This window comes from Mandrillus leucophaeus, unplaced genomic scaffold, assembly GCF_000951045.1.
Source record: "Mandrillus leucophaeus isolate KB7577 unplaced genomic scaffold, Mleu.le_1.0 Scaffold208, whole genome shotgun sequence".
In the NCBI taxonomy this organism is placed as follows: Eukaryota; Metazoa; Chordata; class Mammalia; order Primates; family Cercopithecidae; genus Mandrillus; species Mandrillus leucophaeus.
This window is the reverse complement of record NW_012102121.1, coordinates 3,075,286-3,103,156: the sequence shown is the minus strand read 5'-3', so window position 1 is coordinate 3,103,156 and position 27,871 is coordinate 3,075,286. Positions and strand designations below refer to the sequence as shown.

Below are 27,871 nucleotides of genomic sequence, written 5' to 3'. Positions count from 1 at the left end.
GGAAGAAATAGAGAACCTGTGTCTGAGTCCCCTAAACTACAACAGAAACAGAACCACCTCTGGATGAGTAGAAAGAGTTGGGAGGCATTGGGCTGGAGACACATCCCTGCCCATGGGAAGAACAACAAACAGTGTAATGAGATAGACAGTCCCTGTTCTATCTCTTTGCAGCTCTGTCCCAATCTGGGAAATCTCACACTGGCAAGGAAAAAGCCAAGTCCCTGGGAGGAGAAAAGGCTCCTTGGATTATCCAAGAGTCAATAGGGCACGACCAGTGCATCTCTATCCCTTTGGGACTGTAACTTATCTCAGTTAGATAAGAAGAAACTCCAAACACATTCTCTCTTGAGTCTGAGGTCTCCTGACTTATCTCGGGGTAGTACATAACAGTTATACAGCCACAGCCTAGCAGTGATGATGGGAGAGAGAAACTGATGCATTTGAAAGATAACAGGGCAGGCCTGAAGGGGTCTCTCTTTAAACCACATTCCACACACACTTCCCATAGTGTATACTTTTTAAATGTTAAAATATCTAACATATACTATTTTAATAGCTGATTTTCATAGAAAAAATATAATTAAACATGAAATCATATGCCTGCAGGATGTTGGCATCCCACTCCTAGAACTCATATATTGATTATATGAGTAGATATTGATTAAGTCAATACATAATGAGATGAGGCAAAATGGAACAAATATTTGACTGGCTTAATACATTACACATCTACAGAAAGACCCTATCAACAACAAAAAATTCATTAGTACCAAAAAATCAGGGCTCACAGACTCAGTGAATTGGGGTGATACCAGTAACTTTATGCCCAAAATGGTCATTTTTGTGTTGGGTCAGAATGATTTTATCTAGTTTATACTGAATTAATGTCAGGTGACATTTTGAGTAATGACTCAACTTCTCAGGTACCTTAACCCCAGGAAGGGCACACCCTGGATAGGGAAAACAGTCCAGACACTAGAAAAGGGACAGGTTCAAGTGCACACTGGCATCGTTGCTTAGACATCAGTCTCATATAAACTCAAGTAATATGAATCCGTCACAGACAGATTGAACAAGATTTTTAAAAGTCCATTTGTGGACCTGCAAGACTGAAGAATATGGAATATGGTAACTCAACCAAGTTGTTGGCCCAGAGAGATTCTGGCCAAGCCCAGATGGTACCACCCCCAACCACCTTCTCTTCTTTGTGTCTGTGGAGAGGCTATTAGTATAGTCTGCATACCCATAAGGAAACAAGGTTCGTCTATCAAAATGGTAGCTACCTGAATTTTAAGCACATCAAGCAACTCTACAGGACCAGCCAAGAAAAATCAAACTTGGCCGAGTGCGGTGGCTCAAGCCTGTAATCCCAGCACTTTGGGAGGCCAGGGTGGGTGCATCACAAGGTCAGAAGTTCGAGACCAGTCTGACCAAACATGGTGAAACACCGCCTCTGCTTAAAAAAAAAAAAAAAAAAAAAATTAGCCAGGCGTGGTGGCATGTGCCTGTAATTCCAGCTACTCAGGAGGCTGAGGCAGGAGAATTGCTTGAACCCAGGAGGTGGAGGTTGCAGTGAGCCAAGATCGCGCCACTGCACTCCAGCCTGGGCAACAGAGCGAGACTCTGTCTCGAAAAAAAAAAAAAAGAAAATCAAACTTTATTAATTGGTAACCAATGCAGACATATGTGTTTACACGATACTTACCCCAAAGTTGGAGGCTGCGAAGCGATCAGAGGCAGAGACATTGGTAGAGGCAGTTGTGTGGGCATAGTAGGCATTGATGTTGGCCAGTAAGGTGCTCATCACTGCTGGCACACCAGGACACATGTACTTGGATGATAAACATGCAAAGTGCCTGAAAAACACAGCACCCTCAGCCTCAAAGACTCTTCAGGGCTTGCAGCAAAAGCCAAGCAGGAACTCATTAAAAGTTTATGGGCTAAGTGAAGCACAGTCAGGACAATTGCTGCCCTCTGCTTGCCTAGGGCTGCTTTCTGTGCACAGCTCTAGGGGCAGCATCACTAACAGAAAGGCTACTCTGCTTCTCATAGCAATTTGGAATTCCCATTTAAAGAGTCCTGATCGACTCCACACACAGCTGCTTTCCCTGCAGTTTAGTGTCCTCTTTGACCCCCAGGCCAGTCTAGGCCAGACCGGCTATCACAAACACATGTACATGAGCACACATATCCTGTCTGCTCAGGCCTGTGATGTCTAGGCAGATTTGTCCTTGCATACTCTCACATGCCTTTTTCCCTGCAGAGTTCCCTCAACTCTGAGGCAGTTACTGACAAAACATTCCCTTTTCTGTGAGTTACTGACAAAACATTCCCTTTCTACGTATACCCTTCTTGCCTTGGGGTACAGAACTATCCCACCCAGCTCAGAGAGGAAAGGAAAGGAATCACTGCATGCTAACCCACTAAGGACCTGCCCACCATGTCAGTGTGCCTTAGTTAGACACCCCAGTGATTAGTAGCCACTTCCCAGCGCCCCAGCAGAGACTCACGTCATGGCCTGATATATGGACTCAATGCCATAACGCATGGCAAATTCATCCACAATTTCTTGGGCTGTCTCATCAAAGTACACCTTCCAGGCATCGTCTCCTCGAGCTTCAGGGATGCGGACTCCTCCACTGCCCTGAATGTCTGTGAGGTAATGGAAAAGGTTCTGCAGAAGACAGAGCAGAGAAAGGGAATGGGTTAAATACATATGAAAAACAAAAACAAACTTGGTGGTAAAGCCCAGGAGAATGTGAATAAGGAAGGTTCTACAGAAATTCTGTCCTTCCAGTCATTGCTCAGTTCCTCCTATGGCCCCAGTAGGCTGTTCTGACATTAGTGGAAGAGAATGTAGTCTGGGTTCAATCACTTGGGTTCTCCAGGGTAGCAGAGTGAGTCAAGGATAAAATTTAAAACGGGCCTCAGATCTCCAACCACCTAGCAATCCTACTTATGGCCAAAGGCCTCTCCCAGCAGTGCTTTCTGATCCCCCACCTACCAAGGGCTGGCTCACCTCATGGAGACACGTATACTGCACGTGGTATGGGGCTACTTTCTCCTCCCCCTTGATCTCCACACTGATTTGTAGTCGGATAGCCCCTGAGACGGCTGATTTGTCTGTCCTCTTCTCTAGGAAGGAAAGAAGACTGGAGATTGACACCAATGCAACTAGACAGCATAGATAGTTCCATTCTGGCTTAACCCAAGGAAAAGAAGGGGCCAACCCAAGGACCCACCATATAGGGTGAATCATTCCAGTGACCATAGATTCCACAAATAACCCCTGGGTAGGAGAACAGGAGTGTGGAGGGGCGACAAAGGCACTAGTATGAAGAATAAAGGGCCTTCTGAAACCCAGAGAACATTCAGCCAGAGTGAGTTGCAGCCACTGCCACTCCTCTGTCCCCCATCCCTCCCCATAGTCAGTTCTTTGCAGGTAAGACAGGCTCTGTATAGAGATATGCTTTGGGGACAAATGGTGGTTTTGGTAGAAGGACTATTCCTAGGTCCCCTTCATGCTCTCCCTTCCAAGCAACTTTCTTGGGTCCAGTTTCCTCACCCAAGTTGTACCAGACGTCCATCTCGCCACTTAGGGTCCGAACCTCAATGATGGTTTGGCCGAGGAAATCATCGGACTCTCGCTTTAGGCGTTGCTTTACTCTTGACTTGATGTCATCATCCTCATCCCACACACGCACCTTAATGCGGTCAGAGGAGTTGTGGCACTCACTGTGAGAGAATTAGGCAGGCTCTGTTAGGGGCAGACCCAGTAGCGCCAAATCCTGTTACTTCCTATTCCCTCCCAAAAGCTCTGACAGCTGCACTTGAGGGCCTGGAAGTGGAGAAGTCAGAGGACAGCAGTACTAAAGTTCCAAAAAAGTTGGGCTATCCCAGCAAATGACTCTTCATTCCTTGGCCTGGGTGGCTCTATCTACTACTGTACAGTTCTTATTGTCCTAGAACAAAGGGCAAGGGGTGGAGGGAAGAGTAATTCAGGTCAATTCTGACTTCCTATACAGCTAGCTGTATCAGCAACACCAAGAGGAAAACAGCTAGATATGCCACGGAGCTCCAGGAAGCAACTGCTAGCTCCATCCTCAGAGCCTAAGACATGAAGTCAGTAAAGATGCTACACATGCCCATGGTAGGCCCATATAGTTATAACTGTTTAGCTTTCTATCTAACTCCCCCATCTGCCTAACTACGTGCCTGGTGAGCTTCTATATTATCCTATCATATCCCATTGAAATGTCATCTCCTCTATCAGGTTTGCTTTGGAGAAAGGAGTTTTCGCAGGTCTTCTCTCAAGCTGTCCTCTCCAACTGTTGCTTTCTGGGTTCTGTTGTTTCACCCAAAAGTTGTAACTGGCAAAATTTGCTGTTCCTTTCCCTATGTTCTTATGACATCTTTCCACATTCCATTAAAATATTACAGTATAACCACCACTCTGTGGGAAGATAATAGACACATCAACAATGAGCTTCTTGAAGCCAGGGATTGTTCTATTCATTTTTAGATACACTATTTTATGTATAGTGTCTTGTACAGAAAATGAGCTTAAAAAACTGTTTACTAAAAGTGGGCAAAAACGACCAAGAGCTAGTTGATTTTAAATTAGTCATAAGAAGAATTCAAGCAGGAACTATTCAGATTCTCAAACAGGTGCTTCTCCTAGTAGCTATTATCTCTGGATTAGAGATTAATTTTACTATATCCTAATCCTTTTTTTTTTTTTTTTTTTTTTTTTTTTGAGACGGAGTCTCACTCTGTCGCCAGGCTGGAGTGCAGTGGCATGATCTTGGTGCACTGCAACGTCCACCTCCCAGGTTCAGGGGATTCTCTTCCCTCAGCCTCCCGAGTAAGCTGGGACTATAGGTGCCTGCCACCATGCCCAGTTCATTTTTGTATTTTTAGTAGATATGGGGTTTTGCCATGTTGGCTAGTCTGGTCTGGAACTCCTGACCTCAGGTGATCTGCCTGCCTTGGCCTCCCAAAGTGCTGGGATTACAGGTGTGAGCCACCGTGCTGGCCCTAATCCCTCTCTACATGAATCTTCTGAGGAGCCAACAGAAGGAGGCCTCTACATAGCCAGTCTGCTTGGCTGATTCAAATCCAAAATCTGGACCCTAGGCCTTATTGGGGAGTGACAAAGCATGTTGATTCTCCAGATATTAGTTTGTCATTTTTCAATAACCATCCTTTACTGTCATAAGAAATAGTTTATAAGAAGGTAAGATAATAAAAAAATCAGTGAGGGTAGAAGCTGAGGCAGGAAGAAACACTACCTTTATGGGAAACAGCAACTTCAGGACCCAGATTTCCACTTTCAAGCCAGAATTACCCAGTTTTAGGACAAGGACACTCCCTCCCCACTCTGTATAACAGCCTTCCTTACGAGAGCCTAACCCTACTGTACCTTCCTAGGCAAGGGTAGGAGGTACAATAAGGCAGTCAGTCCCTGGTTCTGTCACTGAGCAGTAAAGTAGTAAAATCTTTCTACTGCTAGAAAAAGCAGGATGGGGTGCCCTAGGGCCCCTTTAATAGCCCTGGTGAAGACAGGGCATGGGCATAGTAACCCTGACACAACAGGTCATGAGAAGAAAACCGGAGAAAGAATGGCTGATGCCTGAGCAAAGCATGTGAGAAATGGAGTTTTCTCTCCTGCCTTTGCCCAATCTTCAAGTTCAAGCCCAGAATGGCAGGATGTGATCCTGTTCCCCCAATACACACAGTCCCAGGTAAGACAAAGCTCTCTGTGACTTACAAATGGAACTTTTCCTCCCAAACAGGATTCAAGTTTCCAAAAATGGTCTTGGTACGCTTCTTGGTTTTGCCGACTTGCACAGTCACGTAAGGGTCACTGGATCCTGTTTTGTCCTTGGCTTGTAGGCCCTGGGCACACACCACTGCAACCCAAGCATGTACAGGAGGCTTCAGAGTCGGTCAGAAGCCCTCCACAGCACTACTCATATGCTCTCCATCTTAAAGCAGTCTATGCTCCTTGCACAGATACCATAATCCCATTCCTCCGTATTTATTCTTCTTCCTGGGCCACGAGCCTTTCCTTTAAAGCCCAAGCATCCCATCTCCCTACCCAACCCCTAACTGATCACTTGTCTCTACACTGGTCCTTATACCCTCTGATATATACATGCTTCAGCCCCACCCAGTTAGCAAACCACTGGTTAACTACTCCCTGGTCCCCTGACTTTCCCCTTCCCCCTCCCCCCACCTCTTGTAATATCAAACTGTTAGCCAATCTACAGTGTTAGGTTGTTAGCAAATCCTTGTATTATGGTTCATGTTGTTTGCAGATAGCAGTCTTGCCTCTCCGGCACCACGGTCTAGGTAAGGAGGACTGATGAATAATGAGGACTTTCCTTCCCAGTGATTTCCTTTTTCTTTCTTCCCAATCCCTTGCTCCCTCATGCTCAGGATGCTTCTTCCCCAGGCTCATTCCCATAGCCCAGGCCTTCCTGTCCCCTCAGACTGTGGCCTGCTCACCAGTAATGGTGATCTTGGCCGACCATTTGGAGGTGCCATCCAGTACACTCTGCTTCACTGTTTTCATCTGCTGCACATGGGCAGCTTTGCTCACTGTGAAGACGTCCCGTATAACTTCAAAGATCTCTGGCTTATTTCGCTCTCGGATCTTCATGCGGTCCTTCATGGCCATGATAATGTTCTGGGTCCGGTCCTCAGCTCCATGTTTACAGCTCTTTTCTGCAGCCCCTGAACGTGGCCAGGAACAGAAATTAGGATTAAGCAACAGGTCACCTACCAGACCAAGGGTTGAGCTGAGGAATGGGGCCCAGGAGAGGCTGCAGAGCAGCGAAGAAACTATGCAGCCAGCCTGGTTGCTACTTCTTAGCAATTAAGGCAAAGGCCCTCTGGAACCTGCACTTGCCACCTCTTCATGATGGGTTTTGGCCAAGTCATTACTAGCATTTGTCTTCAGGCAGTCTTTTCAGAGCCCATCTCTTCTGCTGACTCTGTCCTACCTGTCTCTTCATGTCTAACTTAGCCATGCCACTGGCACCAATTTGAGGCTCTTCAAAGGACATTTTCCATGAATAATTTCTCAAGGCCTCTCCCTGGTCCCCTTTTATATGTCATAGCTGTCCTTGGGATAATGAAGTACTTGTGGGTCTGTCTAGAGGTGACCTTCCCTTCTCCTAGCACAATCCTTAAAGCTTTCAGTGCTACAGCCTGGCTTGTCGGTAATACCTGGGAGGTCTGGAGAGCAGGAAAATAGTTTCCACTTCCTTCACCCCTGCTTTTCCTGGGGTCCAGCCACAGTGAGTGCAAGCAAAGCAGGAGGGTAGCAAGGAGATATGAACTTTGACCCCTACCATTTTCTCTGACAAGAACTTGTTGCTTTTCCTGCTCCTATTCTCCCCACTCCATCATGGCAGGACAAGTCATATATTTAGCCAAGGCTGTGGGGGTCTGGCATACTCTCCTCTTGGACGTCTGTCAGATTCATTTGACACTTTTATTTCTGGCACTATTGTCTAAAAACAAGCAATGAATGCTGCCTTCCCTGAGTCCTAGATTCCAGGCTTCGGGAGGTTCCTCTGTGGGGCCTGGAACCCCACAAAACTCTATTTCTTTCCTCTCATTAGTCTCAGATCCTGATGCTTTTGTCATTTGGACTATAAGGCCGCTGTGCTGTATACACTGCAAAGCTCAGTCTCTGGGATCAACTGAATCCTAGAAGAGATTCTAGCTACATTAGAAGGCCACAGAAAGCTCAAAGAATTTTTCCTAAAGGTGCTTAAGAAGGTAGTGTAAGACCTGCTATTTGGAAAGGCAAGGCTCCTTGATTCAGAATCCTACCTTCTCTGAAATGGATAGGGTTTCAGAATCAGGTGGACTGGGAGAATGAAATGGATAGGGTTTCAGAATCAGATGGACTGGGGGAATGATTGGTTCAGCCATCCCAGCTCTTTGCCACAGACTATTTTGGAGAGCCCCTCCAGAGCCCCTACTGCCCCACTCCCTGCCCCTCACCCCACAGGGCACTCACGCTGCAGGCAGTCAGCATTGAGCAGGTCCTGGCACTTCTCATGGCACTTGACTCCACATTCACTGCAGCGCATGCCCTGACGGGCAATGCCCCAGAGGAGGCCTTCACACTCATAGCAGTAGGTTGGGGTAGTGGCTGTCCAGACCTCAAAGTTGTGAGGAGTGGTGCACGAAATGGGGTAGATTAAGGCCTGCAGGGTTTTCTTATACACGTGGGATTTCTGAAAGATACATACCCCATCCCATGATTTTTGTTTTTTGTTTGCTTTGAGACAGAGTCTTGCTCTGTCGCTCAGGCTGGAGTGCAGTGCTGCGATCTCAGCTCACTGCAACCTCCACCTCCCAGGTTCAAGCAATTCTCACGCCGCAGCCCCTGAGTAGCTGGGATCACATGCACATGCTACCACGCCTGGCTAATTTTTGTATTTTTAGTAGAGACGGGGTTTCACCATGTTGGTCAGGCTTGTCGAACTCCTGACCTCAAGTGATCCACCTGCCTCGGTCTCCCAAAGTGCTGGGATCACAGGCGTAAGCCACCATGGCTGTTCCCCATGACTTTTGGATTCTGCAGGGAGATACCAGAACTGAGACCCTGTGGGACAATCAGGACCTTGATTTCATGTCTCCTCTGGCAATGAAGAAGATGCTCTATCCTGGCCCAGCCCATAGCCCAGCCTAGCAGAATGAGGCCCACAGTATAGTGTGCTCCTGGTTGTCCAACACAGGTTGGACCTGATGCTAAATCTGAGCCTTGTTCCAGCATTTACACTTTCTAAGAAAACAGAAGGTACTCGGTCCATCATAAAACCCTGAGTTCAGCGGTCACACCCTTCAACATGAGACTTGGGCTTACCCTCTGATCTAGACTCGCTTAGAGCCTTACCCAGTGTGGAAAACTAACACCTGATGCTATCTGTCTTTTTCATCAGCAATGTGTGCCCAGCACTCTTGAATTCCCGGAATTCCCAGTTATTAATTGTATGACTACAGAGATGATCACCAGTCCTGAGACCAGTGGACTTATGAAAGCACATGGGTTACTTACCAGCTCTTCGTCCTTAAGAGAAGTGCGTGTAGCCATTGCAGAAGTGATTCCTGCCTTCCGAGACTGGACCAGTGACTGTGAGGGAAGATCTGCTGTTAGCCCTGACCACCACCAAGGGCTGGCAAAGTCCTGGGAAGGGAGCTTCAGTGACCAAAGCCACTTGACTATAGCTTACTACAGTACTTTCTATTTTTATTGTCACTCACAGCAACGGCCCTAACAGGTGACAAGTGTCCCAGGTTAAGATGCAAAACCCAAGGCCCTCAGGGGGCTTCTCTAACTATGTTAGAACAGCACTTTCTTCAGGGTATCTATCATCCAAAGAGTTTCTTTTTCCCTCACTCTTCTTAGTGTCCTACCCCACAGAAACTCCTTGTTTATGGGAAGGAAAAGGAAAATGAAAAGCTTAGAACTATAGCAGAAAAAAGGTAATTAAGAATAACAGAGACACACAACTCTGTCAAAGTCACATTCAAGAGCCATCATGGAGAAAAATGATTCCATGGTAACCTCTATACCTTGGCACCTCCCCAAGCCCATATAATCCCTGGGAGGCTGCAGAGGCCAGCAGGTCTACATGTAGGGCACTTGGCAAGTGAAAGGGGCATTGAAGCCTCAGTCAAATCAAGCAGGACAGGGAGTTAAGTCTGAGAGCTGGGGTTACCTTGCTAGCCACGCTCTTGCATAGGGGGCCCCATGTATCTGCCAAGCCCAAGCTTTAGGGGCAGCCCCTGGAGAGGCACATGGTTTCCTAAAGGCAGAGGACACTGAGAAGACAGAAGTCAAAATATCAGCCTGAGCAGGAGGAACAGCTGGGAAGGGCCCAAGTGATTTGAGATGCGGACTTTTTTTGTTCGTTTTGAGACGGAGTCTCACTCTGTCGCCAGGCTGGAGTGCAGTGCTGCGATCTCAGCTCACTGCAACCTCCACCTCCCAGGTTCAAGCAATTCTCACGCCGCAGCCCCTGAGTAGCTGGGATCACATGCACATGCTACCACGCCTGGCTAATTTTTGTATTTTTAGTAGAGACGGGGTTTCACCATGTTGGTCAGGCTTGTCGAACTCCTGACCTCAAGTGATCCACCTGCCTCGGTCTCCCAAAGTGCTGGGATCACAGGCGTAAGCCACCATGGCTGTTCCCCATGACTTTTGGATTCTGCAGGGAGATACCAGAACTGAGACCCTGTGGGACAATCAGGACCTTGATTTCATGTCTCCTCTGGCAATGAAGAAGATGCTCTATCCTGGCCCAGCCCATAGCCCAGCCTAGCAGAATGAGGCCCACAGTACAGTGTGCTCCTGGTTGTCCAACACAGGTTGGACCTGGTGCTAAATCTGAGCCTTGTTCCAGCATTTACACTTTCTAAGAAAACAGAAGGTACTCGGTCCATCATAAAACCCTGAGTTCAGCGGTCACACCCTTCAACATGAGACTTGGGCTTACCCTCTGATCTAGACTCGCTTAGAGCCTTACCCAGTGTGGAAAACTAACACCTGATGCTATCTGTCTTTTTCATCAGCAATGTGTGCCCAGCACTCTTGAATTCCCAGAATTCCCAGTTATTAATTGTATGACTACAGAGATGATCACCAGTCCTGAGACCAGTGGACTTATGAAAGCACATGGGTTACTTACCAGCTCTTCGTCCTTAAGAGAAGTGCGTGTAGCCATTGCAGAAGTGATTCCTGCCTTCCGAGACTGGACCAGTGACTGTGAGGGAAGATCTGCTGTTAGCCCTGACCACCACCAAGGGCTGGCAAAGTCCTGGGAAGGGAGCTTCAGTGACCAAAGCCACTTGACTATAGCTTACTACAGTACTTTCTATTTTTATTGTCACTCACAGCAACGGCCCTAACAGGTGACAAGTGTCCCAGGTTAAGATGCAAAACCCAAGGCCCTCAGGGGGCTTCTCTAACTATGTTAGAACAGCACTTTCTTCAGGGTATCTATCATCCAAAGAGTTTCTTTTTCCCTCACTCTTCTTAGTGTCCTACCCCACAGAAACTCCTTGTTTATGGGAAGGAAAAGGAAAATGAAAAGCTTAGAACTATAGCAGAAAAAAGGTAATTAAGAATAACAGAGACACACAACTCTGTCAAAGTCACATTCAAGAGCCATCATGGAGAAAAATGATTCCATGGTAACCTCTATACCTTGGCACCTCCCCAAGCCCATATAATCCCTGGGAGGCTGCAGAGGCCAGCAGGTCTACATGTAGGGCACTTGGCAAGTGAAAGGGGCATTGAAGCCTCAGTCAAATCAAGCAGGACAGGGAGTTAAGTCTGAGAGCTGGGGTTACCTTGCTAGCCACGCTCTTGCATAGGGGGCCCCATGTATCTGCCAAGCCCAAGCTTTAGGGGCAGCCCCTGGAGAGGCACATGGTTTCCTAAAGGCAGAGGACACTGAGAAGACAGAAGTCAAAATATCAGCCTGAGCAGGAGGAACAGCTGGGAAGGGCCCAAGTGATTTGAGATGCGGACTTTTTTTGTTCGTTTTGAGACGGAGTCTTGCACTGTCACCCAGGCTGGAGTACAGTGGTGTGATCTCAGCTCATTGCATCCTCCGCCTCCCAGGTTCAAGTGATTCTCCTGCCTCAGCCTCATGAGTAGCTAAGATTAAAGGCACCCGCCACCACTGCCAGCTAATTTTTTTGTATTTTTAGTAGAGACAGGGTTTCACTATGTTGGTCAGGCTGGTCTCGAACTCCTGACCTCATGATCCATCCACCTCAGCCTCCCAAAGTGTTGGGATTACAGGCGTGAACCACTGCACCCAGCCAGGGATGCAGACTTTTAAAGAGGTTGGGAAAGGGCTCTGGAGACACTCACCATAGCCTGTGTAGAGGACAGCAGAGAAAGGAACAACATGATATTAAAGACCCGAAAAGGCATGAAAACTTTCAGAGGCAACTGAGAGGTTCTTCTGTATAGTGCAAAGCATTTCCCAATCCACTCTGCTTCTGTCCACTAAAAACTGTCTTCAATCCAGACTACTGGCTAGGACCCAAAGCCTAGAGTACCTACTCTAAGGAGTATCATGCCATAAAGCCAAAGATAGGGCAAAAGACAGAGAGGGAGAGCAAGAAATAAACTGGATACTTGCTTGTGGGCAAAGAGTGAGAAAGCATGAGGAAAAAAAGTAGGAAGAAAAGGAAGAGAAAAAAGAGGAGATGAGACATTAAGGAAAGGAAAATGGTATTGAAGAAGAGACGGCATCAGAATTTATCTTCAACCAGCTAGATGAAGAGCTGGTAGAAGAGGTACATTAGAAATGAGGAGTCGGGCATGGTGGCTCACGCCTGTAACCCAGCACTTTGGGAAGCTGAGGCGGGAGGATCACTTGGGCCTGGGAGTTTAAGGCCAGCCTGGGCAACACAGTGGGATGCTGTCTCAAGAAAGAAAAAGAAAGAAAGAAAGAAAAGAAAGAAAAGAAAGAAAAGAAAGGAAGACAGAAAGACAGAAAGACAGAAAGACAGAAAGACAGAAAGAAAGAAAGAAAGAAAGAAAGAAAGAAAGAAAGAAAGAAAGAAAGAAGGAAGGAAGGAGAAAGAGAGAAAGAGAGAGAAAGGAGAAGATGAACAAATGGTAAGAAATAATGGAAGGGAAGAAAAATGATGAAGAGAAAATGGCAGATGATACTTTCAGTCAACTAAGGAGGGAGAAACTAGTGGAGCAGGAAATGGGGAAGAGGGAAGAGGAGTGGATAGGAAAAACAATAGATAGAATAGAGAGCAAAAAAGAAAACAGAAACAGAAAATGGTAATAAGGGAAAAGGGTTCATGTTTAACCGAACCCTTACACCCTATTTCTGGCTTTAGAGCTCTGAGAGAGCCTGGACCTCACTTCACCCCCAACTACCCACAAGGCTACAGAAAATTCCTTGGGCTGTTTGTGCCTCACAAGGTATGACCCAGAATGGGGCTTCTGGTCATCCTGGGAGGATGGGAGGAGGTCATGGAATCAGCTTTAACTCTTAAGCCTGTTTCAATTCAATTCCACAAATTTTTATCATTGCCTCTCAGCGCCTGACACTAGGTTACAGAGATAGTCTCGAAAGCCTATGTCTTGAGAAGAACTTTTGCTTGACTTCCAAGAAGGCATCAAGCTCTAGTCATGCTCATCCCATACCAAGCTCAATGATCTAGGTCAAGGGCTGGAGGCAGTTTCCATTGCAGGTCATCAAAGAAGGCTGTAGAGATACCTGTAAGAGCTAGATGCCTATAGGAAGACACAAAATCCTAACTTTGAGAGCCCAAGCCACAAATATTCCAGATAGGAGCTTGAGCTAATAAATTCAGGACTCCGACTAGGGAGTGAGGTAGAACACAGTCCCTGTGAAGCCATTGCTAAGTCTCAGAAGGCTTTAAATGATTGATCATCAGACCAATTTGAGTCATTAAATGGACGACTTCCAATCCTGACAGCTTGTCAAGGCCCAATGGGGGATACCCCAAGGCTACTGCCTATACCTGCACAAAAGTCTTCACTCACCAGATCACTGACAAGTGGCAGTGGCTTCTTTCTGCGTAAATCTGGCATGCTGTCAATGCCATAGAGCCCTCCAGCTGGCCTGAGGAGAGAAGGAAATATGTCAGGACCTTCAGTCTTGCTTTGAGTTAACTGGTGTTCAGTGTTCCATTCACCTTGCTCTCCCTCTCCCCAGAGGAAGATGAACTGACCTCTATCATGTGCCTTTGAGACCGGAAGGGAAGACAGAAAGTCAGGGAAATAAAGCCATGGAAGAGTGAGCAATAGAATCTGTTCTCACAGTACCCCTCAGTGGCTCTTACAGTTTCAGCTGAGGACTGAGCCTCTTTTATCCCACAGTGATAGTTCAAGGCATTTCAGTTTATCTGAAGGCACTTTTGTGCTCCATAAGGCAAGGTAGTAATTGGCACTCAAGAGGGCTTCTCCCCAAACTCAAGGCAAAGACACTGCTCCTCAAAGATAAGTCTTGCCAAGCCTGTGCTAGAACAGAACCCACAGGGTGGCTCTACGGCAAGAGTCTAGGTGAGTAAGACCACCAGATAATGGCACATAGAAGGACACCATCTCCAACCAAGAGTAAAAGAGTCACCAGTTCTCTCTACCTAGGCCTCCTGAAGAAAAGCCTTCTCCGTGGAGAAAGGAGCCCTCATAATCAAGTGGAAGCAGGGGAGGTGGTATGGGAGACTTCCAACAGACCACTTAAGGGAAAAAAACAAAACAAAACACCATTTAGGAAGGAAACAGCAAAGGGACTCTGTGAGTGTGGCCTAGCCCTATGGACAAATCAATAGAGCCTGGGGAAAAATTACAGCTACAGCAGCTGGATATTTCTAAAACTTTTATACCTTTTCTATACTGATTAATTTTATTGTTCTTTTATAACAATATGCAATAAAAACAGAAAATGTACCCAAAAGAAATTACACTGAGATAACCTGGATTTTAACTCCAGTTCTTCTATTAATGTACTATGTCTTCTCCCAAAATTCCTTCATCACTTTAGGCCTTGGTGATACTTCTATAAAATGAGATGGATGAGCAACAAAAAACTCTCTGGCCTTAATGAAAAGAACTCATATACCCGGTTTTAATGAGAGCAAAGACGTTGGGAAAGTTGGGTAGCTGGGCTGTATACCATGGCTGGTCTAAAGACAGAAATATTCCAACAGAAAAAGTAGGTACTTGTAGCTATCTAGGCAAAGAATGGAACCACAAATTGGGTCAAGTACAGAAGTTGAAACAGGCCATTCAATATGCTGATTTCTAATAAACTAACTCCCTGAACATAGGCAGAGAGCTTTGTTTTTAATGAGATTACCAGACCGAGGGAAGTTCTATACTTAGGACAGCTTCTAAGGACTAAGGTGAAACAAAAGGAAGAAAGACAATAGGGAATTATTTAGAAAACTACTGCATGGCTACATTTAAAAATAGTCTGGATATGTCCCATTGACATGTATGTAGTTTACAATTATTAGAAGGAAAAAAAACTAAAGATCATTGAAGCAACTGGTGCCACAACTTTGTAGCTAATTCTAGAAACTACAATATGTATCTCTTAATCCAAGAAATTTTTTTTTAACATAAACAATCTTTCAATAAAAGAAGGCAGTAGCTCATTCAATGATTCACTCTTGATTAAAAGAAGACAAACTAAAAAAAAAAAAAAGCTGACAAAACTGCAGAGAAAAGAGAACACTTATACACTGTTGGTAGGAGTGTAAATTAATTCAACCATTGTGGAAAGCAGTGTGGCGATTCCTCAAAAAACTAAAACAGAACCACCATTCGACTCAGCAATCCCATTATTGGGTATATACCGGAAGGAAGGAATATAAAGTGTTCTACCATAAAGACAGATGGATGAGTATGTTCGCTGCAGCATTATTCACAATAGCAAAGACATGGAATCAAGCTAAATGCCCATCAATGGCAGACTGCATAAAGAAAATATAGTACATATACACCGCAGAATACTATGCAGCCATAAAAAAGAACAAGATCATGTCCTTTGCAGGAACATGGCTGGAGTTGGAGGCCACTATTCTCAGCAGACTAATGCAGGAACAGAAAACCAAACACTGCATGCTCTTTCTTGTAAGTGGGAGCTAAATGATGAGAACACATGGACACAAAGAGGATGACAACAGACATGGGCCTACTTGAGGGTGAAGGGTAGGAAGAGGGAGAGGAGCAGAAAAAATAACTATTGTTATAGTACTTGGGTGATGAAATAATCTGTGTAACAAATCCCTGTAACACGAGTTTAACTATATAACAAACCTGCACATGTACCCCTGATCCTAAAACAAAAGTTAAAAAAAAATTTTTTTTTTAAAGACAACAAATTGCAAGGGAAAGGAGCATGTAAAAATGTAGTAGACCATCTACCTGATCTTTCTTCTTCCCTGGCCACAAGAGGAAGCAACTACTGAAAATTCTGATGTCAGAAGCCTTCGTAGGAAAAAGGGAAAAGGAAGGTACAGATAAGTAATTGGTGATATTTGTGGGAAGGAGTGGGGAATGGGAAGGTACTTGAACTCTCTTCTCTCTTTAATAACACATTGAGCAGCTTAAAATGACTCTGGTACAATCACATGGGTCTGAAACTCCCAAACAAGAAGCACAGACAGAACATACAGAGCTCAGAAAGGGATGTTACTTATGTCCTGACTACAGTGGAATGGAGTAAGTAGATGACTCACAACAGCTGGAACAGGACCAAGCCTAGGGAGTAACTTAATCAGCCACACCATCAACAGTGGAATGGACAGAATGAATAACGTCTACTATCTGATAGCACAGCAGGGTGACTACAGTCAACAACAATCTATTGCACATTTTAAAATAACAGAGTATAAGTGGATTGTAACACAAAGAAAGGATAACTGCTTGAAGTGATGGATACCCCATTTACCCTGATGTGAGTATTACACACTGTATGCCTGTATCAAAATATCTAATGTAACTCATAAATAGACACACACACATAGACTACTATGCACTCACAAAAATTAAAAAACAAAAGAAATGGAAATAACATGTTTCCAAATGCAGATATTTTTCTAATTTCTCTCTGCTCTACCTAAAGGGTATATCACCACTATGAAAAGATGGACCAGAAATTACAGAGGCAAGGATGAGAAGGCCCCAAAGCTCCCTTCCCTGCCCCAGCGTAACCATTCTGCAAAGATCCCTCTTCTGCGTCCGAGGACTCCGTCAGCAGAGTTCTCTCCTCTGCCTCAGAGAAGCAACCAACCTATAGTGGAACCTTTTCCTTCCCCAGGATGCAGCTTATGAAGCTGTTTCCCCTGCTTCTCAGAGGAAAAGCTAAAAGCGTCAAGAGATACTGAATACAATCCACAGAAATCTTGCAGGGAATCACTTACCCTTCCGGGAGCCACTGAGGCAGAGAGGGGTCACCATCATCTGGAATCTTTAAAAAGAGATAGGAAACAAGTTAGATCCTGGGAAAGATGGGAGACTGCCTGTAACCCAAGCAGCGAGCAGTAGAATACAAGCCCAGAGCAGTGTAAGTCACATTCACCATGTGGTGACAGCCTGTCTGACATCTAAACCAATGTCCTGATCCGCCAGGGCAACAAGCAGGCTGCCGAAATGAGTGGTATACCTGTCTCCTTGGTGAATAGGACATAAGGGAGCTTTGGCTCACTGAGGTCCCAGGACTAAAGTCTACTGGAATGGCAGAACTCATATGACTCTTATATGAGCCATTGGTATAGACAGTAGTAAACCAAGCACAGGAGAAGGGCCTATGTAGGCTTCCAGGCCTCACTAAAGCAAAAGAACACCTTCATATACAGTCCAGTCTTCTTCCAGCTATGTTCCTAAACTCCCTTAATGTCCCAGAGTCAGACCTGGTCTCTCTGGATTCCTATCTCATTTTGTGGTTGGATTTAGTTTGGGTGCCTTGAACCCCTGACTCACTGACACTGAGTATATTCTCTCCATTTAATAAATTCTATATAACAACAGAACCCAGGGTAGACACTTGGATTATCATTCTAGTTAATTCTATAGGCCCTAGAATGAGAAGTCAAAACTTGAGGCACCAAATAATTCAAGGAAGGGAACAGTTCAAAAATCACCTTTTAAAGGTTTCTGTACCAAAAGAAAACACAATAAACAAAAGCAAATCCTTCAAGCGGCATGCAGAGAGTTCCAAAGCTGCCAGAGTGCTCCAGAGATCCAATAGCACATGCTTTTTTCAGGCTAACAGGTCTGGGGCTTCCTGCCCCTCCTTGTTTTCTTCCACCCCCAACAACTTCCCTGCCTCCTAACTATCCTGGAGCAAACGAGCTCCAGAAGGGAGGCAAAATTAAGGTGCTTAGCTTTGAATAGTGAGCGATGTTTTGGAGAGCTAAAGTGGGGAGAAGTTATGGATAGAATGAGGCAATACAAAGGAAAATAGGGACAGACAGGACAGAGCTAACGGTGATGGAAAAGTGAGGGAGAATTACCTGGGTCAGCAGTAGGCTTACATGAATTTTGGATTTAAGACTCCTCTTAGGTTGTCTATGTTTTAACCAAGCCTATCTCCCTACTGCCCAGAGCCCCCATTCCACCCCATCTGCCTCCTATCCTTTCTATAGGTAGGATGATATTGGTAATGGGAGGGCCAGGTCCAAAAGGCAGCCAGAAGTGGCTGAAGCGAAAGACAATGAGGATAGTATAGAAGAAACAACAGTAGGTGGGAAGTAACAGAAAAACTGCAAGTCTTCTAAGGTTGCTTATGGAAGGGGTAAGGGTTGAGTGTGGGGGAGCCAATCCCTAAATCCCCAGATCTTACCAACCAGAACTTATCTTCCCTCTGGCAATAGCCACCACACTCAGCAGATTCTTATTTCCTACTTAGAGTGAGATATTTGCCAGAAACCACCGAGCTTAAGGAAACAAAGTCACAAAAAGTCTTTGAGAGCCTGAGATCATGCACATTTCCTGTGCTCAGAGGGGATAACAATATGTCTGCAAAAGCCTGCACACACAGCACATACAACTTGTGTCTGAAGGAAACACATGGTGAGCATGGATCCTAGGCTTATGGCTTCAGAATACAAGCTTCAGAGTATACAGTGATCTGCAGAAACTCATCTGAGGAGGATTCACAATGTTTACTATGGCCCAAATCACAGGCAAAGCAAATCCTCATGGTCTTCAAAAGCCGGTGCCTGCAAGCACAGGGCATTAGTATACTATGCATTCATATGGTTTGGGGAAACCACACAACAGGTCTACAGAAGCTTGTGCTCAACAGAGAGGTCAGGAAGCCTGTTCAGAGCACAAGTACCTTCACACTTAGGGCCTCAAGAGGCAAGAAATGCCTGCAGCAAAGCCTGCTCTCAGATACAAAGTACACATGCGTGCTAGGCTCAGCCAAGGTTTTACAGCATATGCCAGAGTTTGCAGCAACAGGTAGAAAATGGACACACACTGAGCAGAGTAGGAGAAAAGGAGGGTAATCAGTGTCTGGGGGAGTCAAACTGGGTATAAGTATAAGCACACACATGCTACATTGAATGCACATCCATGCTAGTACACACACATTCTCACAATGTGCTCCAGGGATATCTGCAGGAGCACACACAAGCAAGGAGCATGCACACAAACTGCTTTTCAGAAAAATAGACTGCATGAGCCAAAGCTCAGAGGCACAGATCATGCACACACATGTGCATGTACACACACACACATATACACACACACATACAGTGTTCGGGAAGGAGGGGAGGGAAATAGACAAAAAAGGACCCAAAGGGTCATAGGCACAACCTGAAGGGCTCCTCGCTTTCCTTCTGCAAGGAGAGAAAGAGCAGAAAAAAAGGGCAGAAAGGTTAGTAGATTCAGTCCTATAAGTAAGGAACCCAAAGAAAATGCCAGCTAAACTCCGACGGACATGGAAGAGAGGGAGAGGTCCTCGGGACAACTAGGCAGTTCACAGAGCCCAGCTGACTGGCTTCCAGAATCCTTTCTACCTGTATTTGCTGGCCCAGGCTTTTTAGTTTGGAACATCCTTGGAGCTACTTAAATCAAGGGACAAAATCTACCCAGGGGTTCCAGTCATCCTTTTCCCCTTTCCAAAGTAGCCTGTATCAAGGGTCAGGGCTGCCAAGACTGCAAGACCAGCTTTGTTACCAAGGACCACTTCAACAGGCTATCTAAGCTGGCTGAGCACAGAGTGATTTCCTTCCTCAGAAGCCACATGAGCTTATTCCAGATCTGGTATAAGTCCTCAAACTCCAAAGGCCCTGGTGGCTGAGCCTTTTCCATTTTGCAATGCAGGCTTGGCCACGCATTCACCCAATGAGCTTTGGCCCGTTTCTCAGACCCAAACTTAAGTTGGGCCAGGGTAGGGCCTGGAGTTAAGTCCAGAACCAGGATGCTGAATGGCTACAGGCCTGGGGGCACTGACTGGCTGCTTTCCTAATAGAAATCACAGTGATCTAGATGATAAAACCATGACTGCAATCCCAAATCTGATTATTTATCAAACCCAGGACAATACTCTAAAGGAAACTGACATTTCCAGAAGGGTCCAATAAAGCCATAACAGGATAAAAATAAAGATTACTCCTTTCCTATTCATCAGAGTCTATACAGTCTTCTAGGCCATACATGGATAGGCCCACAGGCTTCCTTCTGTAAGGAAAGTCCACCCACCTCGGTCCATTAGTGCCCCACCACATTCTTTTCTCTTTTAAAGGCCCATTGATATTACATCACAAGTAGAGGGGAGAATTCAAGAATCGAATTCACAGGTTCCCAATTTTTCAAGCTATTTCTGCCTACTTAATGGGTCACCTGTCCTGGACTAGGTGACCAGGAATCCTCCAAAACAGTACAGCTCCAGGAAGGTGGGAAAGATGAGAAAGACACTTCCTGGAATGGGGACATACCTCTTCCATATCTACATCCCAACCCCCCAGGATAATGTGTTCCCTTTGAGTAAGAAAATTAGGCAAACAATCCTTTCACTGACCCCATGACTCAAAATGGAAATGTACCTCTCCCCCTCCACTATCTTAAATACATTCTACAACCATGTCAAAGTTGATTGTGTCCTTCTGTTCCCCACAGATCTCCCCATAATGCCTAAAGACTAAAATCCAATCAATCCATTGACAGAATCATCAAGGCTCTCCATGATCTGACCCAAATCCCCAAATTCCTCTCCTCTGCCTCTTTCCTGACCCCATATACATTCCTAGAATCTAATTGTCTTGTTTCACAAAGAAGTCACATACTCAAAACCCCACATATTTATTTACTCATTCTGTTCCATTAGCCTGAAATAGCATCTCACACCACCTTTCCATAGAGGAAAATTCAACTCTTCCTCCAAAACACAGTTCTGGGAAGCCTTCTCTGATGCCCACCCAAGCAAGAGTTAATAAGGCCATCCTAGTGCACCTAAGTTACATTCATTCTTCTCATGGTATTTAACATACAATGCCTTGACAAGTCCCATCATTGTACAGATGAGAACCAGAACAAATAGATGCAGATTTTTAACTTCAACTGGGCCCTCTGTGTCACTTGATAAGTCTCTCCATTCCATTAGTCAGGTCCTTCTTCCACTTCTCAAAGGAGTTATACCTAACCTTCAGATACCTACTTTATCACAACACATTAACCACTGTTTAGTGTGTATCACCTAGATATTGCATGCTTAGCTCAAATTCAACATATCCAAACACTAAACTTGTATCTTCCATCTCTAAACTTCTCCTCCTGTCCCCAGCCAGACAATGGATCTCTCCCTCTCTGCACTCTGTCCCTATCCAATCACTCAGCTCTGTACCTTCTATCTCCTAAATATCTCTGGCATCCACTCCTGCCTTTCCATTTCACACTGCCATTATCATCTTCTCTTAACTGGGCTATAACAGGAGACTCCAAGCTGACCTCTCTGCCACTAGACTTGCTCCTCTCCAATCCATACTCCACATTTCCCATTTCAAAATTCTGATCGCATTTTTTTCTTTGCTTAATTGCGTCAATTCTCCCCGTTGCTTACTGTAGCACAGAAAGTGCTTCAAGATTTGTACTTTCCCTACAGTTCTAGCTTACTTTCCTTCCGCTCCTCACGTGTCCTGTATTCAAGTCTTACTGAACATTGTCTATCACATCTGAGACTTTTCACACCTCCCTCCCACACCCAGCCTACTGGGTGGACTCAGGCATATTCCTTAAGACTTAGTTCAAATACTAATGACTCTGTGAAATTTCTTTATCTGCTTTCCTTCCCAAGGTAGTATTAGGTGCCTCTCCACTAGCTGCCCCAGTCTCCACCATTCTATGTCCATACTTCTAAGGCAGTATGTCGTTAATACTGTTTTGTAGTATCGTATATTGTAGATGTCTGTATAAACATCTTCCTTTATACTATTTCTCACTTTATACTACTTCTTCAGAAAAAAAAAGGATTATATATTATTTCACCTTTGTAGCCTGAGGGCTTAGCACATCGCCTATCATTTGTATGTAGTAAAAGAAAACTATAACTTTCAGTACTTAGAAAACAACAGCTATTCTAAGAAGTGTCACCTGCCCAACCAGAGAAGGTATAAGTCTCTTAACCAGTAGCCTGTACCATTTCCAGACCCTGAGGAACTGCTATACTGGCTCTTCAGTTTGTCCCACCCATTGGACAAACATTAAAAAACAATTTTTTTTCTTGTTGAGAATCAAACTTTCTGTGCTTCCTAACTCCCTAAAATGCCTTAGGATTTTTCTACTTAGATTTGTTTGCAGGTTAAGTTATAAATGTCTGCAAAACAACTGCTTTGCAGGAAAACCCCTGACCCCCTAAGAATGATCTCTGTCACTCTTTCAGACAGTCCATTTTATAAGGAAGTGACATTCCTCCTCACCAGCCCTCCCCTCAGTATACCCAATAATACAATCTTAACTCTATTATTGAGAGACAAAAGACTTGAGATGCTCAACTTATTTGAGCCTACATTTCCTTACCTATAAAAAGATAGGTATAAGAACAACTACCTCTCAGCGTTATTGCAAGGATTCACTTCTTAAGAACCTATTATACTAAGGACTGGTCATGGTGGCTCATGCCTATAATCCCAACACTTTGGGAGACTAAGGCAGGAGGAAGGATAACTTGAAGCCAGGAGTTCAAGAACAACCTGGGTAACAAAGTGAGACCCCATCTCTACAAAACATGAAAAAATTAGCTGGGTGTGGTGGCATATGCCTATAGTGGTGGCATGTGCCTGCATGTGCAGTGCAGCTACTTGAGACTGGGTTGGGAGGATCCACTGAGCCCAGGAGATCAAGGCTGCAGTGAGCTCTGATCACTCCACTGCACTCCAGCCGGGGTGACAGACTGAGACTCTGTCTTTAAAAAAAAAATTTAACTAAAAAAATTTTAAAAGAACCTAATGTGCACACTAGGCACTGTTCTCAGTCAGTGCTGGTGATGTGGCAATGAATGAAACAAACTCCCTGATCCTGAGAGGCTTTTATTCTTGTAAGAGGAGCAGATAATAAACAATGATGAAGATGATGATAGTAGCTGATACTAATCAAACACTTACTTTGTATCTGGCATTTTATTTGGGTAAGCTCATTTATTTCTCACAACTCCACACTGGGTAAATGCCATTATTACCTCCACTTCTATGATAATTAAATTGAAGATCAGAGAGGTTAAGAAAGATGCCAGCAAGTGGCAAAGCCAAAATTCATTAACAGGCATTCTTGTTCCAGGGTCTGCTTTCCATAAGAAATAACAATATACTATGTCACATGTGATAGGAACTCTGCTGAAAAATTCAGATAAGGGAAAAAGATAATGCCCCCCGATGATGGAGGTAGAGTTGTTATTAAAAGTCTAAAAACAGGTTGTTAGGGTGGCCTCATTGACAGGTGCTATCAAAGCAGACACTTGAAAGAAATTAGTAAAGTCGTCATTTGGAGTTCTGGGAAAAAGTATTTTCAGAAGAACATATAGCAAATGCAAAGCCTGAGGTGAGAGCATAATTGGTGTGGAGAAACAGCAAGTTTGCAATAAAGTACCAGTTCAAATAGGGCTCTACAGACCTTTGTAAGAATGCTGGTGTCTATTCTGAGTGAGACAGGAAATCATTGAGCAGAGAAGTGATATAACCTGACTCATGCTCTATGGGGATTACTCTGATTGTTGTGAGAACAGACTGTAGAGGAACAAGATTCTAGAAGCAGGGAGACTAGTGAGACCATTGCAGTAATCTAGATGAGAGAAAACAGTGGCTTAAACAAGGATGACAGTAGTGGAAGTAGAAATAGTGGCAAGATTCAAGATATTTTTTAAAGGTGGAGGAAGTGGAATTTACTAATGGACTGAATACAGGTTGTGAGAGAAAAGGGGGAGTCAAGAATGACTCTATGGATTGGGCCTGAGTAGCTGCAAGAATACAGATGCCACAGATGGGTAAGAAAGACAATAGGAAAGGCAGGTTTGGCAGGAGCTTGGGAAGAAAGATCAGGAGTTTGGTTTTGGATATGTCAAATGAGATGCCTTTTTACATCCATATGGAGGTGTTAGGTGGATTTGGAGTCTGGTGTTCATGGAAGATGTCTGGGCTGGAGATGTAAACCTGGGAATGCTTATGAAACTCACGGGATTGAAAGATTATCATCTAGGAAGTAAGTATAGGAAGTCAAGATTGAATCCTAGGATGCTACAAGGTTGGGGAGAGGAAGAGCAAAGATAATTAAGAAGGAATGGCCAGTAATGCTGGGGGAAAGGGGGAAACCAAGACAGAGAGGTGTTCTGGAAGCCAAATGAAGAAAGTGTTTCAAAAAGAAGGAATTGAGCACAAAGACTGAATATCAATAGAATAAAATTGAGTCCAGACATAAACTCTTACATTTATAGTCATTGATTTTTGATAAGAGTGCTAAGACTATTCAATGAAAAAAGAGTAATCTTTTCAACAAATCATTCTGGGACAACTAGATATCCATATGTACAAGAATTAAGCATACTCCTACCTCATACTATGCACAAAAATTAACTCAAAACTGGCTGGGTGCGGTGGCTCAAGCCTGTAATCCCAGAACTTTGGGAAGCCAAGGCAGGAAGGTCACTTCAGGTCAGGAGTTCGAGACCAGCCTGGCCAACATAGTGAAACCTCCTCTTTACTAAAAGTACAAAAAATTAACCAGGCTGGGTGGTGGATGCCTGTAATCCCAGCTACTCTACTCAGGAGGCTGAGGCAGAAGAATTGCTCAAACTCAGGAGGCAGAGGTTGCTGTGAGCCGAGATCACGCCACTGCACTCCAGCCTGGGCGACAGAGCGAAACTCCATCTCAAACAAAACAAAACAAAACAAAACTCTTAAAAAAAACATAGAAGCAAATCTTTCTGACTTCAGATTAACCAATGATTTCTCAGCTGTGACACCAAAAGCACAATCAAAACAAGAAAAAAATAGATAAACTGCACTTCATCAAAATTTAAAACTTTTGTGCTCTACTTCATACTCATTACAATGGCTATTACTTAAAACAAAAACAAAAACAAAAAAACAGAAAATAACAAGTGCTGAAGAAAATGTAGAGAAATTGGAAGGAACCCTTGTGCCCTGATGGTGGGAATGTAAAACAGTGCAGCCACCATGGAAAATGGTATGGGGATTCTTCAAAAAATTAGAATTACCATATAATTCGATCAATTCACTTTGGGGTATATAGCCAAAAGATACCAAAGCAGGGACTCAAAAAGATATTTGTATACCCCTGTTTAGAACAGCATTGTTTACAATAGCCAAAAGGTGGAGCAATGTGTGTCCTGATGAGTGAACAGATAAATAAAATGTGATATAAGTGTATAATGGGATACAATGCAGCCTTAAAAAGAAGTGAAATTCTGACACATTACAACATGGATGAACCTTGAGGACATTATGCTAAGTGGAATAAGCCAGTCAAAAAAGGACAAATGTTATTTGATTCCACTTACATGAGGTACTTAGAGTAGTCAAATTCATAGAGACAGAAAGTAGAGTGGCAGTTACCAGGGACTGGGGTGAGATGAGGTGAGGAGTTATTATTTAATAGGTACAGAGTTTCAGCTTTGCAAGATGAGAAGCATTCTGGAGATGAACGGTAGTGATGGTTGCAGAACAATATGAATGTACTTGATGTTATGGAACTATACATTTTTAAATGGTTAAAATGTTTCACATAACATTCAGAAAAAAATATGGTTTAAATAATAAATTTTATGTTATGTATATTTTAGCACAAAAAATTGTTTTTTGATTTTTAGTAAAGACAAGGTCTCACTATGTTGGCCAGGCGGGTCTCAAATTTCTGGGCCCAAGTGATCCTCTCGCCTTGGCCTCCCAAAGTGCTGGGATTACAGACATGAGTCACCAGACCTGGCCAACAGGATTTTTGAAAAAACAAAACAATAAAAAAATTTATGCTTCAAAGGACACTGTTAAGAAAGTGAAAAGACAACCCACAGAATGAGAGAAAATATTTACAAATAATATATCTGATAAGGGACTTATATTCAGAATATATAAATAATTACTACAGCTCAGAAGCAAAAGGAAAGAAAACTCAATTTAAAAGTGGGCAAAGGCTTAAATAGACATTACTTCAAAGAAGACAGAAAAATGGCCAATGAGCACATGAAAAGATGTTCAACATCATTAGTCACTAGACAAACACAAATCAAAACCACAATGAGATACCACTTCATATCCACTAGGATGGCTATAATAAAAAAGATAACGAGTGTTGCCAAGGATGTAGAGAAATTAGAACCTTCATCTGTTACGGGTGGGAATGTAAATAGTACAGTACTTTGGAAAACAGTCTGGCAGTTCCTCAAATGGTAAACAGAATTACCATATGACCCAGCAATTTTACTTCTAGGTAAATACCCAAGAGAACTGAAAATATAGTCCCATAGAAAAACTTGTATACAAATGTTCATAGCAGCATTATTCATAATAGGCAAGAAGTGGTAACCATAACTCAAATGTCCAACAACTGATGGATTAAAAAAATATCCATCAATAAATATTGTTTAGCCAGAAAAAGAAATGAAGTACTGATACATGCTACAATATCCTTAAAAACATTATGCCAGACACAAAAGGGCACATATTTTATAAATCCATTTATATGAAATGTCCATAATAGGCAAATTCATAGAAACAGGAAGTAAATTAATAGTTGCCAGAGGCTGGGGGGCAAAGAGAATTGGCGAGTGACTGCCAATGGGTAAGAGGTTTCTTATGGGGTGATGGAAATGTTGTGAAATTAGATAGTGGTGATGTCTGCATAACTATGAATAAACTAAAAACCATTCAATTCTATACTTTTTAAGTGACTTTAAGGTGAATTTTATGGCACATGAATTATAACTCAATAAAGCTGTTATAATAAAAAGAGGGAAGTGATTATCAACTGTGTCAAATTGCTGACTGATAAAAAGAAGACTGAAAATGAACCATTACTTTGTCAATATGATGGACATCTAATGGCCCTGACCAAAGCTATTTTGGTGGAGTGACAGGAATAAAAGAATTGAATTTTATACAATACACCTGAGAGTATTTAAAACAGTACCTGGCACATACCAAGGAAAAAAAGATGAAAACTAACTCAAATTAATCATAAGCTATAACTAGTAAGTTTAGGCCCTAAAAGATCCCAGGCAGAACAGTAAAGAAAGCAGAGTTTTCAAATGCTTCGTTATCCTGGTAGTCTCTGTGATACTGAATCGGTTTACTAGCTTAGGGGACTGCTCCAGTGAAGTCTATTTGCTGAGAGTCTGGCCTGTGTGCTTGTCCTGCTCTATGCATGGGAGTGCTGGAGCACCCTGTCCATGATTCTCTCTGCAGCCCTCAGGCCAGACAGAGTCTTGGATAGGACCCAGAACTGTGGCTTGCTTTCTTATTGGTGCTTTAGAAAACCTTCTATTCACCACGACTGCTGCTACTACCACCTGCCTACCACGGCACCACAAGTTTCTGCATTGCCTAGAAGGATGCAGCCCAGAAAGGAAACTCTGCAAGCTGAAGAGTTAGACACACGTGTCCTCATCACTGGTGCTCATGCTAACATCAACTCCACCAATATTTAAAGAGTTTGTAAGAAGTATTGCTTTGATATTTGTTGTTTCTATTGTTGCTGTACTGAAATAATTTCTCAGTGCCTGGGAAGAAGACTGATAAGGGACTTATATTCAGAATATATAAATAATTACTACAGCTCAGAAGCAAAAGGAAAGAAAACTCAATTTAAAAGTGGGCAAAGGCTTAA

General features: G+C 43.8%; 1 protein-coding gene across 2 annotated transcripts in view; it reads right to left on the bottom strand.

The window, feature by feature from the left end:
* UNC13B (unc-13 homolog B (C. elegans)) overlaps window positions 1-27,871 on the bottom strand; it is a 252,964-nt gene that overhangs the window by 23,023 nt on the left and 202,070 nt on the right. For both annotated transcript variants that reach the window (XM_011980107.1, XM_011980108.1), the window contains exons 11-20: window positions 16,957-17,003; window positions 13,571-13,649; window positions 10,716-10,790; window positions 8,036-8,255; window positions 6,511-6,738; window positions 5,771-5,912; window positions 3,566-3,735; window positions 3,020-3,135; window positions 2,511-2,674; window positions 1,706-1,856 (exon numbers count right to left, since the gene is read on the bottom strand). In XM_011980107.1, the coding sequence (XP_011835497.1) occupies window positions 1,706-1,856; window positions 2,511-2,674; window positions 3,020-3,135; window positions 3,566-3,735; window positions 5,771-5,912; window positions 6,511-6,738; window positions 8,036-8,255; window positions 10,716-10,790; window positions 13,571-13,649; window positions 16,957-17,003 (1,392 nt within the window). The remainder of the gene's footprint in view (window positions 1-1,705; window positions 1,857-2,510; window positions 2,675-3,019; window positions 3,136-3,565; window positions 3,736-5,770; window positions 5,913-6,510; window positions 6,739-8,035; window positions 8,256-10,715; window positions 10,791-13,570; window positions 13,650-16,956; window positions 17,004-27,871) is intronic.